At 40.7% G+C, this 17,216-nt stretch overlaps 1 protein-coding gene across 1 annotated transcript in view; it reads right to left on the minus strand.

The window, feature by feature from the left end:
- anapc1 (anaphase promoting complex subunit 1) overlaps positions 1-17,216 on the minus strand; it is a 59,816-nt gene that overhangs the window by 6,396 nt on the left and 36,204 nt on the right. The window contains exons 44-50 of the mRNA XM_085369061.1: positions 15,618-15,704; positions 14,383-14,500; positions 11,619-11,696; positions 10,069-10,136; positions 9,780-9,918; positions 5,929-6,015; positions 333-428 (exon numbers count right to left, since the gene is read on the minus strand). Of these exons, the coding sequence (XP_085225187.1) occupies positions 333-428; positions 5,929-6,015; positions 9,780-9,918; positions 10,069-10,136; positions 11,619-11,696; positions 14,383-14,500; positions 15,618-15,704 (673 nt within the window). The remainder of the gene's footprint in view (positions 1-332; positions 429-5,928; positions 6,016-9,779; positions 9,919-10,068; positions 10,137-11,618; positions 11,697-14,382; positions 14,501-15,617; positions 15,705-17,216) is intronic.

Consider the following 17,216-nt stretch of genomic DNA (forward strand, 5'->3'; position numbering starts at 1 on the left):
CCAATTTATCTGATATATATACACATTTGTATGATGTATATACGTAGTTATATCCTGTTATTGGTCTAGATTTTTGATAACCATGATTCAAAGAATATTATGTGTTTGTAAATGAATTTTCTAACTTTAAGGTAAATATTTTTTCAGTTCATTTCACTTAGTCATTTAAAACTTAAGCCAACCTGACACACACTAGTATTTCATTTCATGGAATTTCTTTTCTGGAACGTTTGTGTTACTGTTACTTGGTTGTTTAATTGCTTTACAATTGCTAAAATGTACTGACAGGGAAGAGTCATCTCTCTCTCACATAATCTGTGCGTTTGCGTTACCTGCTCGATAGCAATATATGTGGGCAGCATCTCTGGACACTCCTGCGTCACACATTCGTACAGCATAGCTGAGAACAACACTAGAGTATCTTCTCTCTGCAAAGACAAAACATGGAGTGAGTGTGTGGCAATTCGACAAGGCTCAAGGTCTCACAACATCCAGAAAAATATGTCTCCCTCTCAAAAAATAGATGTGATTTAAGTTCAGACTACTAAGCTTTACAAAAGATTTTAGGTTCACTAAATACAGGGAGTGCAGAATTATTAGGCAAATGAGTATTTTGTCCACATCATCCTCTTCATGCATGTTGTCTTACTCCAAGCTGTATAGGCTCGAAAGCCTACTACCAATTAAGCATATTAGGTGATGTGCATGTCTGTAATGAGAAGGGGTGTGGTCTAATGACATCAACACCCTATATCAGGTGTGCATAATTATTAGGCAACGTCCTTTCCTTTGGCAAAATGGGTCAAAAGAAGGACTTGACAGGCTCAGAAAAGTCAAAAATAGTGAGATATCTTGCAGAGGGATGCAGCAGTCTCAAAATTGCAAAGCTTCTGAAGCGTGATCATCGAACAATCAAGCGTTTCATTCAAAATAGTCAACAGGGTCGCAAGAAGCGTGTGGAAAAACCAAGGCGCAAAATAACTGCCCATGAACTGAGAAAAGTCAAGCGTGCAGCTGCCAAGATGCCACTTGCCACCAGTTTGGCCATATTTCAGAGCTGCAACATCACTGGAGTGCCCAAAAGCACAAGGTGTGCAATACTCAGAGACATGGCCAAGGTAAGACAGGCTTAAAGACGACCACCACTGAACAAGACACACAAGCTGAAACGTCAAGACTGGGCCAAGAAATATCTCAAGACTGGTTTTTCTAAGGTTTTATGGACTGATGAAATGAGAGTGAGTCTTGATGGGCCAGATGGATGGGCCCGTGGCTGGATTGGTAAAGGGCAGAGAGCTCCAGTCCGACTCAGACGCCAGCAAGGTGGAGGTGGAGTACTGGTTTGGGCTGGTATCATCAAAGATGAGCTTGTGGGGCCTTTTCGGGTTGAGGATGGAGTTAAGCTCAATTCCCAGTCCTACTGCCAGTTTCTGGAAGACACCTTCTTCAAGCAGTGGTACAGGAAGAAGTCTGCATCCTTCACGAAAAACATGATTTTCATGCAGGACAATGCTCCATCACACGCGTCCAAGTACTCCACAGCGTGGCTGGCAAGAAAGGGTATAAAAGAAGAAAAACTAATGACATGGCCACCTTGTTCACCTGATCTGAACCCCATTGAGAACCTGTGGTCCATCATCAAATGTGAGATTTACAAGGAGGGAAAACAGTACACCTCTCTGAACAGTGTCTGGGAGGCTGTGGTTGCTGCTGCACGCAATGTTGATGGTGAACAGATCAAAACACTGACAGAATCCATGGATGGCAGGCTTTTGAGTGTCCTTGCAAAGAAAGGTGGCTATATTGGTCGCTGATTTGTTTTTGTTTTGTTTTTGAATGTCAGAAATGTATATTTGTGAATGTGGAGATGTTATATTGGTTTCACTGGTAAAAATAAATAATTGAAATGAGTATATATTTGTTTTTTGTTAAGTTGCCTAATAATTATGCACAGTAATAGTCACCTGCACACACAGATATCCCCCTAAAATAGCTCAAACTAAAAACAAACTAAAAACTACTTCCAAAAACATTCAGCTTTGATATTAATGAGTTTTTTGGGTTCATTGAGAACATGGTTGTTGTTCAATAATAAGATTATTCCTCAAAAATACAACTTGCCTAATAATTCTGCACTCCCTGTATGTGCATTAACCGCTTATACTGTTGGCCACTGAAAAATGTCCATATTCTCCCGTTTGACAAACCTTTGCATTGTATTTGGAGTATGTTTTGTGTCATTATCCATGTTGTGGAAGTTTTCCATTTAAAGCCTGCAGACAAGCGGTGAGCGGTAGATAACATCCTTTAATAAAAACATGGTCGCTGAACAACTGTTCCATGGATGGGCTGATCACCCCTGAGGGAAAAGGTACCTTTGTCCTACCAGCTGTTGAAGCGGAGAAAATGGAGGATTCACAGAGCTGTGTGTTTTAGCCAGCACCGAAACCATCAACTTTGAGACGACTCTCAGTGCCCCCCTGACTGACGTCCCTCCTTATGCATGAGATAGTTGAAATAAAGGTGCTGTTACAACTCATTGTGTCTGCAGGCTTTATTAACAAATTTCCACAAACATTATTTCCACTCTGAAGCACTTTGTTGGATCTGAGCAGAGAATATAGCCCTGTGCACTTTAAAACTACTTCTTCAGTCACATAATCTATAACCACTAGTAACCAAGTTCCTTTGACAGCTATACATGCCTATATGACCATATAACATTGTCCCTACTATGTTTTACAGATGAATTAGTATGCTTCAGATCATAAGCTCCTTCTCCAAACTTTTCTTTTCCATCATTCTGGGAAGCTAATCTTTCTTCTGTCCAAAGGATGTTTTTCTCAGAAATGTGCAGGCTCTTTTGAGTGTTTTCTGGCTTGCACCTTGTTGTAAACCCCCTGCATTTACATCAATGAAGGAGTCTTCTCGATAGATTTAGTGAAGGGTTTTTCCTTAACTGGCTCACCAATGGATTCCTTCTTTTAAAGGTGATTGGTTTACTTTAACTTTTAATCCTAATGGCCTCTTTCACTTGCATTAACATCTCATTGGGCTTTCCAGGGCAAAGGTACCAAATGCAAGTTCAGCATTTGGAATCACGGCTATCCCTTCACAGCCTCAGCCTCCTAGTAAATACACCTACGGATGTTCAAGATCCTATGTCGCCTTGTTCTCGAGTTTCATTCGTATTCACAAGACTTTCAGAAAACTTGACCTCTGACCTCAATCTCGAGGTCGCCAGATCCGAAGATTTTTAGTAGATACACCCGCTGGTATCAATTTCAAAATCGTACATCTCTTCGTTGTCAAGTTATCACATTTACAAACTTGATTGACCACACCGCCTGCTTGCCCGGTGGGTGATGACAATAGCCCATCAGCCTTTCACAGCTGAGGGGTAAAAATGTCTCTCTCTCCTAAACAATGAATGCAACACTTTTGTTAAAACCCTTGAATTCAAGCTGAAAGCCTGCAATCAGCCACATGTTTAGTGTATTAAAATTGTGTCGCTGTCTAAAATCGTATGAATTTAACTGAAGTTTGTACAGAACACATCTTAATCAGTTCCTTATATAGAGGCTGAACTCTGATTAAAAACTAAATTCATTACTTTTAAGGCCATCTGTTCATGTTAGGCACACTCTACTGACAAGGAGAAATACGGAGCCTGTTGGGATCTGTATATTTAAAATCTAGGCATGGAGCTATTTCACCCCACATTAATACCAGACAGCAACGAATCTTGCAATTACACGCCAGAAAACAATTTCCTGAATTTACAGGCTATATTCACATTTAATAAACAAGTAAAAGTAGAAAATATAGAGGCAGAAATGCTGAGATTGAACAGATAAAACTAGACGAACAGCAAAGAGATGTCCTCCTGTTCTTAAATTTAATTACAGAACACTATGCTTCAACATGATTAATTTTCTTCCATTTCACCATGCAAGTTGAAACCAATGACCTCTGTGCAATCTAACAGATTACCCAGATGTGACGAAGCAGCCACTTTACTCAAAATAAGAGTCAAGTGATTAATAAGATCAAGCTGTAGGTAAGCATTTTTTGGGCGTCATTACAGTTTATTTTTTTCATTAAGCTTGTATGCAAACCTGTTTTGACTGAAATATCCTAAAAACTATTCTTATTTTAAAGCCAATCTTTTTTGTGAGTTCTGTGATTTCACTTTTGCCAAATGTATTGCTAAAAGCAATGTTAAGCTCATTAAAGGCACAGAATGTGTGACTTTGAGGTCAAAATTGAGGTAAAATATAGTACAGATGTTAAAAATGTGCAGGAATGTTAAGGGGTAATAACCTGTGTGAGTTTTGAATTTATTCAATACTTTGCCTTTATGACCAAATATTTGCAAACTAGCAGCAAATATTTACCAATATACTCGACTTAAAAGTAATGAATACAGGAAAAATGCTACTTGGAAAACTTCAGCATATGTGCATTATGCAGACTGGCCTCAGAGGGCCACTGAATGCCTGTTACTCCTGTTGGCATGTTGAGTCAAAGTCAAGGTCTTGAATATTTCCCACATTTCTACCAAGATCTATACTGTAGCTGTACTTGAAACTTGAAACTTGTTTTGTTTGTAACATATAAAACACTGATACAGAGTCTGGTAAATGCTTCCTATATGCTTTTAATTTAAGCTAATCTCTTCTAAAGGCTGATATGGCTGTTTGTAGTTAGTTTTCCCTGATTTTTCATCTTTATGTTTATCGTTTGCTATAGCAGTTTCCTGAAATTGTCTTTATTCTTTATATAGAGAACAATTCCTTTTAATATATTTGTAACATTATAAAATCATGCTCATGGATGGGTTGTCCTGCACAAGACCTGAATCAGGATACAGGAATACATGGTGTATGAAAATTGTTGTTTATCTAACACAAAACTGACCTATTTGGGTTTTGTCTAACATGAATCTGGGAAGACATTTTATTAGCTTTTTGTATTTTTCCATTGCTTATGTCAGAGCTCCTCCACAATCATGGCTCCTTGTTTACTCTAAAGGGAAGAATAGTTTTGTTTACAATGTAACTATATTTCATTGCCAACTATGTTAACAACAAAGCTGTGAGATATTTCAAAGGTCAGGCTTCCTGGGAAAATTGACAAACTCTTGTCTGGAATAACTCTCTAAAAATACTGGCAACTACGAAGTACTACCCCTCAGCCTCCTAGTAGGCACAGCTATGGTGCATTTTTGCATTTTTTCTCAAGTTATTGCATTTCAGAAAACTTACTCTGACCTTAAGATCAAGGTGACCGAGAATCAAATTCATCCAAGATTTTTAGTAGATGCACCTATGTTATTAATTTGGAATTTCCTTCTTCAGTTATTGCATTTAAAAGATTTTCAGAAAACCTATTTTGACCTTGAGGTCAAGGTCACTGAGAATCAAACTCCTTCAAGAGTTTGAAGCTCTTGCATCGCCTTGATCTCAGGTTATCGCATTCACTAATATCCGGTGCCAGGAGCCAGCCCCCTGCCTGGTGGGGTGACGATAATAACCCATCAGCCTTTAACGACTGAGGGGTAAAAACGGTCGGTTCTGTTTAAAAAAGAAAAAGAAAAAAAAGAAAGAAAGTAGGGAAAATGCTGGATGCATCTGGATAAATGAAAACACGTTTTGTTACCTTTTGTTTGCATTTATATTCAACACATTTGCTTTAGAAATCTTACAGTAAACTATAACTCACCACTGAGCTGGCATCTCTTAATAAAAAAAAATCTGTTTAAGGCTGAGTGTTTTGCAATACCATTATACTCCTTGTGTTTGTTCAAACCAGCCACAGGCTCTCTGTTGCTCACCCACAACAGTAACATGACTGCAGGGATAAGCCATTATGGAGGAAACCTGCCTTCAGAGTGTATCCGTATCCATTTTTGGATGTAAAACTCACATGTTTCATTCCTTCAGAAGTTTTACAGAAGAGCTCGGCAAAGGAGACAAGAGCTGGCTCAGAGGTGAACGTAGAGATGGCTTCAGGCTGCAGAAAAACAAAACAATTGTAATATTGCTATAAATTAACATATGGAGGAGAAAGAGAGAAAAGGAAGGATACAAAAGACAGATAAAGAAGCATTTGAAAGAAGAAGACATTTAATATAAGGAAGGGGCACAAGAGATGTGATCTGAAGAAATAAATGAAATCTTATGCAGTTAACACTTTTTAAACAAATCAAATTCATCTTAAAGTGTTACATAAACACAAGACAAAACAGAGGAAAAAGAGGAGACTGTGTCAAAATTGCAACATAGAAGATCAGAAAGAAAGAGGAAACTAGAAGAAGAAGAAGAAATTGAGTGGGGGGGGGGGGGATGAGTGTGGACAAGTGGAATAAACAGTGTTTGTTTTCCCCCCTCTGGACTTCTAAGTATATTGACAGCATACACTGAGACCATCAGGAAACCAGTAAATAGTCTGTCAACCACACAGCTGCCTACTGAACATTTAGTGACAACCTGCCAAGACTGGACAGAAGCATTCACTGGGGAGGAGGTCAATTCATTTCCAGTCACTCCTATTAATGTGTTTGTCTGTTTTCAAATCAATTTTTAAAGAAGGGTTTGTAAGAAGCAAAATGCAATGGAAAACTTAAATTGGTATAGAACCCCCGCCCCCAAAAAAACCATAAACTATTCACTGCAAATCAACAGTATCTGAAAGTCATGTTCTTAAGAAATAGGAAAATATACACCAAAGATTGACACAGGATCTTTAAGATGTATCTGGCCCCTCAGTTGATTGAACTATAGTTATTAATGCGCATTATAAATCTAAAAGAAAAAGGGAACCATGAGCGTCTGTGGGTTAGTAGTACCCGACTCCCTACTAAAACCCTTGCTTATCTCAGGCTTCTGAAAGCTGTGTGCAGTACTGTAAGCAAATTGTTGAAGGAGCTCGTTTGCAGATGAACTCGCTGGAAAGATGCAAACTGACTCAAACTAACAAGGGTGCGGTGCAAGTTGAGGTGAGCTTTGCATTTGGCACTGTGTGGAAAAAAAAAAGTCTATTAAAGAGGGAGAGACACAAGACAAAAAAATAAGATAACCTATAGAAAACTAAGAATAAAATGGCTGTTTTTTTCAAATTTCCATCCATCCATCCATCTTCATCCGCTTTGTCCGGGGCCGGGTCGCGGGGGCAGCAGCCTAAGCAAAGAGGCCCAGACCTCCCTCTCCCCAGCCACCTCCTCCAGTTTATCCGGGGGAATACCAAGGCGTTCCCAGGCCAGCCGAGAGATATAATCTCTCCAGCGTGTCCTGGGTCTGCCCCGGGGCCTCCTCCCGGTGGGACATGCCTGGAACACCTCACCCAGGAGGCGCCCAGGGGGCATCCTTGTCAGATGCCCGAACCACCTCAGCTGGCTCCTTTCGATGTGGAGCAGCAGCTGCTCTACTCTGAGCCCCTCCCGGATGGCCGAACTTCTCACCCTATCTCTAAGGGAGAGGCCAGCCACCCTTCGGAGGAAGCTCATTTCTGCCGCTTGTATCCGCGATCTCGTTCTTTCGGTCACTACCCACAGCTCGTGGCCATAGGTGAGGGTAGGGACGTAGATCGACCGGTAAATTGAGAGCTTCGCTTTTACACTCAGCTCCCTCTTCACCACGACGGACCGGTGCAGCGTCCGCATTACTGCAGCTGCAGCCCCAATCCGTCTGTCGATCTCCGGCTCCCTTCTCCCATCACTTGCGAACAAGACCCCGAGATACTTGAACTCCTCCACTTGGGGCAGGAACTCATCCCCGACCCGGAGTGGGCACTCCACCCTTTTCCGGCTGAGAACCATGGCCTCAGATTTGGAGGTGCTGATCCTCATTCCCGCTGCTTCACACTCGGCTGCGAACCGCTCCAGTGCGAGCTGGAGGCCCTCACCCGATGAAGCCAACAGAACCACATCATCTGCAAAAATCAGAGATGAGATTCTGAGGCCACCAAAGCGAAAGCCCTCCGCCACTTGGCTGCGCCTAGAAATCCTGTCCATAAAAATTATGAACAGAACCGGAGACAAAGGGCAGCCCTGGCGGAGCCCATCACCCACCGGGAACGAGTCCGACTTATTGCCGGCAATGCGAACCAAGCTCTTGCAACGGTTGTATAGGGATCGAATGGCCCGTAGCAATGGGCCAGACACCCCATATTCCCGCAACACCTCCCACAGGACACCCCGAGGGACACGGTCGAATGCCTTCTCCAAGTCCACAAAACACATGTAGACTGGTTGGGCAAACTCCCATGCACCCTCAAGTATCCTGGAGAGGATAAAGAGCTGGTCCAGTGTTCCGCGACCAGGACGAAAACCGCATTGTTCCTCCTGTATCCGAGGTTCGACTAACGGACGAACTCTCCTTTCCAGCACCCTGGCATAGACTTTCCCAGGGAGGCTGAGGAGTGTGATCCCCCTGTAGTTGGAACACACCCTCCGGTCCCCTTTCTTGAAGATGGGGACCACCACCCCGGTCTGCCAGTCCACAGGTACTGCCCCTGATCTCCACGCAACATTGCAGAGGCGTGTCAACCAGGACAGCCCTACAACGTCCAGAGCCTTCAGGAACTCGGGGCGGACCTCATCAACACCAGGGGCTCTGCCACCAAGGAGTTGTTTAACTGCCTCAGTGACCTCGCCCCCGGAAATTGGCGGGTCATTCCCCTCATCCCCAGACTCTGCTTCCTCCTCGGAAGACGTGTCAGTGGGATTAAGGAGGTCCTCAAAGTATTCCTTCCACCGCCTGACAATTTTCTCAGTCGACGTCAGCAGCGCTCCGCCAGCACTATACACAGTGCAGGTAGAGCACCGCTTTCCCCTCCTGAGACGTCTGACGGTTTTGCCAGAATCTCTTCGAGGCAGCCCGAAAGTCTTTTTCCATGGCCTCTCCGAACTCCTCCCACACCCGAGTTTTTGCTTCAGCCACTGCCCGAGCCGCATTCCGCTTGGCCTGTCGATACCTGTCGGCTGCCTCCGGAGTCCCACAGGCTAACCAAGCCCGATAGGACTCCTCCTTCAAATTTGTAATATGAAATTGTCTCACTTCAACTACAACGCATCTAAAATTTTCCACCACCTGTAGATTTTTGTCTATGTGTATTAGGAGAAAAGCGTAAACAAAAAAGCTTGATAATGCTTACAAAACCTGTAAATCTACATAAAAATGTACTAAAGCCTTCATTAACCTGCAACATGTTAATGAACTCTCACCACTAACAAGTACACTACAGAAAGAGAATACAATGCAGATGCTCTGGCTGATAGTAGCAAACTTAATCTAATTTTTTAAAAAGGTGGATATTTATTGCATTTAGCACAGTTGCTTCGGTTAGCATCTATGCTGAGCTTTAAGTCAGGGTTTTTTGTGTCACAAATATGGCTCGCTTTTTCACCAGCTAAATCACCATGGTAACATAAGCTGAACACATAACATGAATAAAAACAGATTATGTTCAGACTTTCAGTTTAATATCAGCTATTTTTCTCCAATTCATTTTATTTACAGCATATTTTAAGTGTAATCCTCTACTGGGAGAATATGATTAATACATAGGAAGTTGCTTACGTTGCTAATATCATGAATGAAGCCCAAATGTAAAGTTATGGCAGTGGAAATTACTGTAGCCGGAGGTAACTGCAAATACAACTTCTCTCTGACTGGGGTTTTAGGTTTAGCCACATTACCTAACACAATGAAAGCCTGCTCATGTTGAGCTTCCCCTATAATGTCGTTATGCTTTTCAGGTTGGTGTGACAGTTTTACCTTGAAGGCTTTGACTCCAGAGCTGCGGTGGTTGACTGTGGTGGCTACCAGGCTCTTCCAACCTTGAGGGTCGTCCTTGTAGGGCAGCTGGCCAGCCCGTAGTTTTACATACAACACCCCATCTCTCGACAAGATGGACCTTAGAGAGATAACAAAAGTAAGATTCGCATTTCCGTCTAAATTCCACTTATACATTTACAATAAAAAGAAGGAATTATGGTCCTTATCATTTAGCAAAATCATTACTGTAAACCTCTACCAAAGTTATACATGTTCTCTCTATACTTGCTTTAGATGCTGTGTTTCTTTGCTGAGGTCTACAGACAGTTCCCAGTAACGTGGTCCTTTCACTTTTACCTGAAAAAAATATATTGACAAAAATTACAAAAAAAGAGATTTTTCCAGGGTCCAGGGAATGCTTACTGCAGTTAAAATGATTTTGGGTGGCATAAGAAATCAGTGTTGTTAATAAGGAGATTGCAAACTTCTATTCTAGAGAACAGCAGATGATGGTAGGAATGGGGTGAGATTCCCATCTTTGACAAGGGGGACCAAAGTGTGTGCTCCAGCTAAAGGTGGATCACACTCCTCAGCCTTCCCAGGAAAGTCTATGCCAGGATGTTGGAAAGGAGAGTCTTGTCCATTAGTTGAACCTTGGATGCAGGTGGAACAATGCGGTTTTCTGCCTCGTTGCGGAACACTAGACCAGCTCTTTACCCCCTTTATGGGAGTTTGCCCAATCAGTCTACATGTGTTTTGTGGATTTGGAATTCGACCGTGTCCCTCGAAGTGTTCCGAAGGGAGGTGCTTCGGGAGTAGGGGGTGTCTGGCCCGTTGCTATAAGCAATTCGATCCTTATACAACCATTGCAGGGGTGTTGTCTGTATAGCCTGCAATAAGTCAGACGTGTGGTTATTGAACTCATCTAGGTCTGCCCTATTCTCAACTATTCTATTCATAATTTTTTTATGGACAGAATTTCTAGGTGTAGCCAGGTGGTGGAAGCCTTCCACTTGGGGGGTCTCAGAATCTTGTCTCTGCTTTTTGGAGATTATGTGATTCTGTTGGCTTCATCAGGTGGTGGCCTCCAGCTCGCACCAGAGTGGTTCACAGCAGAGCGTGAAGCAGAGTGAATGAGAATCAGCACCTCCAAGTCTGAGTCCATGGAACTCAGCCAGAAAAGGGTGGTGTGCCCACTCTGGGTCAGGGACCAGTTACTGCCCCAAGTGGAGGATTTTAAGTACCTCGGGGTCTTGTTCACAAGGGAATGGGAGACTGACAGACGGAATTGTGCAGCGACTGTAGTGATATGGATGCTGTACCAGTCTGTCGTGGTGAAGAGAAAGCCCAGCGTAGAAGTCAAGCGCTTAATTTACAGGTTGATCTGTATCACCTTACCTTATGATCACAATCTTTTGATATTGACCCAAAATAAAAATGTGGATACAAGCAGTGGAAATGAGCTTTTTCTGAAGAGTAGCTGTCCTTTCCCTTGGAGATAGGCTGAGAAGTTCAGCCATCCGGGAGAGGGTCAGAGTAGAGCCACTACTCCTGCACTTCAAGAGGAGCCAGTTGAGGTGGTTCAGGCATCTGACAAGGATGCTGCCAGGGTGAGGTGTGATTGATGGATGGATGGATGGATGGATGGATGGATGGATGGATGGATGGATGGATGGATGGATGGATGGATGGATGGATGGATGGATGGATGGATGGATGGATGGATGGATGGATGGATGGATGGATGGATGGATGGATGGATGGATGGGAATGCGGCAACCCCTACAGGGAGCAGCCAAATAAAGGCAAAGAAGAAGAACAACTATTCTCTGGCTTTACCCGTTTGAGAAGTTGCAGCTCAGGAAGCAAGGTAGGAGCCATCAGTTCTACTGTTGTCTCGTCATACCACTTAGTCTCCTGAAAAGAAGAGGAAATAGTGTCACTCACAAAGTTCGCCTGTAAGATCTCTAAGCACCTTACAATTTCACCAAAGTGCACTATCACCCTTTTATCCGTACAGGGTATTAATACACATAATATTTTATAGAACTGAAACATACAAAACGATACACATTTGATCTATATTTATACACAGTGTCACCAAAAAAACTGCAACAGCAGTATAGAATAGCAGATTGTATGTGAATGTAACAGTATAACAACATGAGGGACAGCACCCCTAAATTCATTCACTTAAATTCCTTTTGAAACAAACCATCTCCAAGTCTGAGTAAGCTTTGACAGATCTTAAAAAGCACACTCACACTTTTACACACACACACACACACACACACACACACACAGATCTCTCCCAGCAGCAGAATTTATAGCTCTTGCAGTTTAAAACACAAATAACAGTTTAATTAGTTTTAGCAACAGTTGAAGATGAAAAGCAAAAGACACACAAAGGGATTGAAGTAATGATTCTGTACACAAATAAAAATTAGATTCAATTTATCTAGCCCTACAACAAACTGGCAACCTTTTGCCCTGTTACAGCTGGGATACGCTCCAGCCCTCCATGACTCTTAACTGGATTAGAAGAAGAAAAATGGATGAATGGAAGCTTCTATATGGCGGTTGTTTTTTTGAAATGTGTAAATTCCCATCTCTTTGGGCTTCCTCAGCGTTTGTCAAACTACGAAACCAGCAAAGAAAAGATTATAAGTGACTCAATAAAATATTAATGAAAATGACTACGACTATATGAAGTAACTGAAAAAGGTTTTGGAGCAGACACTATTTGCTGGGCATGCTAAAATTCACTAATGCTAGAGGCACCATGGAGGTTACAAAGAAGGATCTTGCGTCATTTCTCCCTTCCTCATTTCATCACTCTACAACAGTACTACTATGACAAAACAATTTTCTTGCTCAGAGCGCATCATTTCAAAAGTCACTGGTTTTGCTCTGTAGCCCTTTTCTTTAAAAAAAAATGTTTGTTTTTTTTAAAAATGAGTAAAGACTTTTTCCTGACACACCTCTCAACTGATTTCCTCTCATTTTAGACACAAGCATGTTGAGACCAACTGTTCCAAGAAAGGTCTGCTTGTGGACTAAATTTGCAGAGAGTTAAGTTCTGAAGGAATGAGCAATTGCCAAAAGCAGAGAAAAATGCTCCCCAATTAATCCCAGATTATACTTTGTGTGTATTTTACACATTGGTGTAAAAAAGAAAAAGAAAAAAAAGAAAAGAAAATGTTCTTCTTCTTACGATTACTATTTTTTTATGTTGCCGATCAATTTTGACGATGTATTTTTGATCATATGTTATAGCTAGTTTTGCTTAAAGTATGACAATAACTACACAATGCCAGTGTCGTCTGTCATTTATTTGAGTAAATTCCCATTACCTATTGGCTTTGTTCCCAAGAGTGTCAAATATTTGCTTTTACAGATATAAAAAAAGCCAGCAATTTCTATGGAAAGTATTTACCTTCACACATGAATGGTTGACAACCATTGATACTGGGAAACGGCACCAATGTGCGTCACTGTGGCATCCTAATGATGCCACAGTGACGTACATAAAATTCTAACAATGTACTTGCTGAAACAGAAAACAATTCCTGCTGTGTTTTAACACTAGGGATGTGTGTGTTGCCCTTAATACTAGAAACTTTTTTTCCCTTCAAGACTTTAGAGAGAGGTTTTGCTAAGCAGTTATGCTATTTTCACTTTCTCTTATATAAAACTGAAACCTACACAGTGCTGGATACCAGTTTTGGAGAAAACTAAGGTGCAGTGCAATGACTTTCCTCCATTTACATGTAACATGTTTAACTAAGAGCACATAGGCAGTGAGGCCAGCTTTTATTTAATGAAATTGTCACAGATTAATTTGAAAGCACATCTTTTGTCTTTCAAAATCAAGGATACTTGATCAAAACTAACAACGAGGAAAACAATGAGTGGCATATAAAACTATACATGTCTACATACCAGAAAGGAAACTAAAGTTAACATAGGAAAAGACTATATATTTATGTACAACAACCAGATGTGCAGAAAAAGGAAAACTGTATGAACAGCTGAATTATTGCTAATCAGTTAAATGCAAAATTAGTAGCATATATATATATATATATATATATATATATATATATATATATATATATATATATATATATTAGCTACTCATAAGCTGGCATAAAACTGCTGCTCTTAAAATTTTAAAATAGCACCAATATGAATGAGATGAGACCACGGTAGCTGATTTTACACTGACATGAAGACGATTTAGTTTGAAAGTGTATGAAATCAACTGTAGAGGAAGTTGACTAGCTAAGAGCAGTTAACACTGATAAAAAAGCAGAACACAGTGGTATAGTGGACAGGCAAGTTTTTCTAACACCTCAAAACGAACAGAAACCATTGTGCACTACACTCTACAATCTGAGTCAGAACGTACATTTGCTTTTGTGTTAATGTAAAAGTGGAGCACAGAGCACAGCGGTGCCGTTTGGGACAATGAGCTGTGACAAAGAATGAGAGGTGGTTTCAAAGGTGGCTTTGGGACAGGAAAAACTATGTTCAATTTTGAAACATGAACCTAATGGTCATTCACAGGTATTAGGTTGGTACATGTTTCTTGTAACCTGACCTTGTAAGTGACCTCTAAAAGGGCATAGCAAGGCTTTAGGGAGTCCACATCCACAGGGACGAGCAGTCGAGGCTCTGCAGCCAGCACAGCCAGGTGCCGAAGGGCCTGCAGGTGGTAGCTACAGCAAACACAGAAATACAAATATGCATTTGTTTTTGTTTTTTTAATTACTAATATGAACGGATAGACATTCATAACAAACATATTGTTTTTTTTAATATAAAGAATGACAGAGAATTGTGTTGTGATTCTCCAAAATTGAGACAAGCTTAGTTTTTTTACTGCAGGTGTGCCATTCTGAATTTTACAGATCATACGCCACTTCAAGGTTACATAATCTCTACACCATATTGGGGCTAACACTCCCAACTCCGTTACTGGTTAAAGGAGCAGAGGTGTAGTGCTTGAAAAGTTTTCCTACCATTTTAGCTATGATGTTCTAAGTATTGGACAACTAGGCTGACTCAACAAAAACGGCAATGCATTTCAGCATTTAAGAAAAGTGAAGTCAGAATTAAGGAAGGGGTTTTTGTTGGGTCTTAAGTCTCTGAAATGATAGTTGAAAATAAATTTAAAAGGAAACTAAAGCCACCTGAATCAGCAGCATCGGGGAAGGATTTGTGCAGGTTGTCCAGTACTTTTTTGGCAATCAAAGAGCAGAGACGGATTCTGAGCTTGTGGATACCATGCCGAAAGCACATCAGCTAATGAGTGCCAGAATATCTTTTTTTTTTACACCAAATCTGGCCAATGAGCATGGGAAAGACTTCACCAAGAAATAAAATTGATTGAAAACCAATATCAGGGAAGATTTAACTTGAGTGCTGGTTTTTGCACAGATGAATGGATGTGCAGTACCAGCGCAAAAGCAAGCACCACAAATATTTTTAAGCACACTGCACTTATTTTAAGCTAAACTGATAGAAAGATGCTTCAATGCATTTCTTGCATCGTCTTCTTATTTCTTTTCAGAATAAAACACCAAAAATATTTTGGTGGGAAACATCTAAACACATCTAAAATTAGTGTAAAGCACTGTGCAAATTTTATAGAAGTTGTACAACAACTAGTACAAAAACACATGAGAGAGCCACACAAGCAATCATCTGTCCATCACTAATGAAATGATCACAAAAATCATATTCTTATAAGTTTCTATTGCTACTTTTTGGTACTTACACAGGTTATCAACTAAACTCTTATTTTAATATTGTGCGCATATGTATTAGTCTCACCGGTTGTCAGTGCTGTGAGCAGGGAAGTGTGGATACAGGGCACACAGCAGAGCAGCGATGGCTGAATTGGAGGTACTGAGGGTGTACCTGAAAGATGACGTCAAACAACATCACTAAAAAAAAAAATACAAATACACCGTTCTTTCTTTTCACAAAACATTAAAACATGTTCAGTACACACTGATGGGTTTGTAAGGAGAATTTAATTACACAAGCCATTGTAAAGAAAAACGACAACAATAAACTTAAACAATAGAGTACTGTACATAAGTCTTGAGTCACCAATGATAGAGACTTCCAAGTAATCTTACACTGCAACTTAGTGGCAGCAGGTCTTATGGAGTGAGGAATCCAATTTTGAAATGTTTGGTTCAAATTGTTGTCATTTTGTACGAAGGTCAAGCAAGAGCTACAACAGTGTCTACAGCTATCTGTAGGCTCCTTCATGGTCTGAATTTCAGCCAGCTTTTCTGGGGATATTGTCAAAATTAATGGAATTCTGATCCATAGCAAAATATTCAGAAATAAGATATTCCTCAAGACTTTTGCACTGTTTTTAATCTAAATATATATTTGAAGAACCTTGTGTATAAAAGCAAAACACATTCTTCCACATAAACTTTGTGTTCTGTTAGTTAAAGCAGGTGAGTGCTGTAATCCAGTTAAAACCTTCAGACTGCAGTAGAGCCACTTAAACGTAATAGCTGGCAGTTAAGCATCTACTTTGACTCAACATTATTAAAATGACCCCATTAGTCATACAATAAAGGCTTCTTGTGTCTGGAAGGTTACTGAGGTTCAACTGGGATAAAGGATGTTGCTCTTCATTTAATGGCTCCTTAATACTTTTAATTCCTCTACTCTAGTAGTTCCAAACGTCAGGGTCAGCATGCCCTAGAGTTTCATAGAGGGTGTTACAGAAGTCCTGCAGCAAGTACACAGTAGACAGATAACACAATCATCATGCTTCAAAAAAAAACAACCAAACTATTTCCAGCTTCTCAGTTCTTGATAAAAGTGAAAATAGTTTGGGCTTTGGGGCACAAAAATGACAAAACAATCATAGTAAGAAAAATCGACACTTCTGTTAAACTAAATGTCTAACTTTTGCTTATACATTCCTTGAGACAGAATACCCTTATTGTACCCCTATAGCCTTCTAATAATTGCACTCAAAACGCTGGTTTCAAAACAGACAATGGCATATGGCAAAGGGAAAACAAGGACAAACAGGATGTCCTTAAAATCCTAAAACAATTGGGAGCCACTGCAGTGCTCTCTACCAAAATACTGTTTACTTTATACCGCTACACTAAAAGCACCTCAGTCCAATGAGGTGCTTTAGTGAAGCATCATCAGTTTTCTATTTTAAGCAAATAAAGATTTTTTTTCTGCTTGTAGCACTGAGTCAGTCAAACTGACTAACAGCAACATTACACGACTGAAGAGTCCTACCATTTGGGCGCCTGGCTGCTGCTTAGACTAAAAGAGGGATGAATGCTAACAATCAGTTCTTTTGAGTCACTTTCCTTTTGTGGTGCGCTTGACATTTTCAAATTCTGTTGAAATGAATGAACTTCGAGGAGACTGAGCCAAAAC

The sequence above is a fragment of the Diplotaxodon limnothrissa genome, linkage group LG13 (genome assembly GCF_057381915.1).
Source record: "Diplotaxodon limnothrissa isolate DT_005_m linkage group LG13, D_limnothrissa_male_GT1.1, whole genome shotgun sequence".
NCBI classification, from domain to species: domain Eukaryota; kingdom Metazoa; phylum Chordata; class Actinopteri; order Cichliformes; family Cichlidae; genus Diplotaxodon; species Diplotaxodon limnothrissa.